General features: G+C 38.5%; 1 protein-coding gene across 1 annotated transcript in view; it reads left to right on the top strand.

The window, feature by feature from the left end:
* Window positions 1-1,597, top strand: part of LOC132181698 (uncharacterized) — a 5,870-nt gene extending 4,273 nt beyond the window's left edge. The window contains exon 3 of the mRNA XM_059594938.1: window positions 605-1,597. Within this exon, the coding sequence (XP_059450921.1) occupies window positions 605-1,597 (993 nt within the window). The remainder of the gene's footprint in view (window positions 1-604) is intronic.
* The last annotated feature ends 255 nt before the right edge of the window (window positions 1,598-1,852 follow it).

Below are 1,852 nucleotides of genomic sequence, written 5' to 3'. Positions count from 1 at the left end.
GGCATTCTATCAATTTTTCCTGTGGGGCTTAATTTCCATTTAATATACAACTCACCATGCTCAATACACAACTCACCGTGCTCATTCTAGAAGGGTATGGATGCTCTGAATTTTGAGAAGTCAAATTTGGTGTTTAATTTATCTGTTATTTTAATTTGAGTGGGGCTTTCCCTGTATAATACCGGTGTATAATAAACTGCATAATATGTAATATGTAATATGTAATAATAAACTGCATAATTACTAGGCCATGTGAAGAGGAGAATCCAAGAGGTACATAAGCAAGGCCGAAACACTCATGAGATACAATTAGTCAAATGTATCCATCTCAACACAAAATGAGATCCCCATAATCCAAAATAATAAATCTATCCCAAATGGACGACTTGGGTTGATGCTTTTTTGTCGAATGTCTATACGAAGATCCATATAATGTTGACTATAAACATACTCTCTTTTGGAAATGTAATTTTTGTGTAATAATTCCATTGGACATATTTATGATTGTATTGTATGCAATTGTTGATCACTATTTATGTTCTTATTGTGTTCTTTTATTTCTTTATGTTATTACATATAATTTAACATAAATTTATGTGTGTAGGGGCATGGAACTGCGGTTGAGGTTGTATTGCCACATGTTGAGCATCGCTTTTGTGTTCGGCACCTACATGCGAACCTCAAAGTTAAAGGCTACACAAGGAAAGCTATGAAGGATCAGTTGTGGGGGGCTGCACGTGCAGCCAATGTTTATGCGTTTGACCATCACATGCAGAATATACTATCAATGGATAAAGGGGCACACGAATACCTTAGTGGTGTACCTAAGGCATCATGGTCCAGACATGCTTTCAGCTGCCAAACCAAAAGTGATATGTTATTAAGCAACTTGGCTGAGAGCTTTAATGCATGGATTAAGGAAGCTAGGTCTAAGCCTATACTGACTATGCTTGAAGAAATTTCTCAGCAAATAATGGCACGCTTCCAGCAGAAAAGGAATGGAATCCGGTCGACACACTACACCATATGCCCAAAGATCCATAAAAAATTGGAGAGGTCAAAAAGTGATGCAAGGAATTGTATTAGTCGGTGGCAGAATGAGTTGGAGTTTGAGATCGAGCACATATACGAGCCACGGCATTTAGTCCGGTTAGATCATCACACATGCACATGTGGAAGATGGCAGGTGAGTGGGATCCCTTGCTCCCATGCTTGTGCTGCAATTTACATGCATAAACAAAACCCGGAGGATTATTTGGATGATTATTACAAGATGGACAAGTACATACAAGGATATGCAGCTCGAGTTTATGGCATGGAAGGTCCACAGACATGGCCAGCTGATGATCCATGCGATCAAATCCTGCCACCTTGCATTAGAAGGGCTCCTGGTCGACCAAAGATTAGTAGGCGAAAAGCTGTAGATGAGCCGACTAACCCCTACAAGCTGACCCGTAGTGGATATATCGTTAAATGTGGAAATTGTGGGGGTTTAGGGCATAATTACAAAGGTTGTCATTTACCTTTGAATACGGACCGGAAGAGGTGGAAACCAAAGAAATATAAGCTGAAAAAAATGCTGATCAAGCACAGGTAAAATTCCAAAATTTGTTAACTTAATAATTATTTGGGTTAAATACCTCAAACCCCCCTAGGGTTTAGCAACTTTATTTTTTTCCCCCTGGGGTTTCATTTTTATCACAGGACCCCCTTGGGGTTTGATAAAAGACCAATTTAGTCCATCCGTTAGTTGACCCTTAAGACTGACACGTGGACCAATCAGATGTTGACACGTGGCACCTATTTAATTTTTTTTAATTTTTTTTTAAATTAAAAAAAATGTATTTAAAAA

The sequence above is a fragment of the Corylus avellana genome, chromosome ca5 (genome assembly GCF_901000735.1).
Source record: "Corylus avellana chromosome ca5, CavTom2PMs-1.0".
Classification (NCBI taxonomy): domain Eukaryota; kingdom Viridiplantae; phylum Streptophyta; class Magnoliopsida; order Fagales; family Betulaceae; genus Corylus; species Corylus avellana.
Note: the sequence above shows the minus strand (reverse complement) of the source record. Positions and strands in the feature narration are given on the sequence as shown.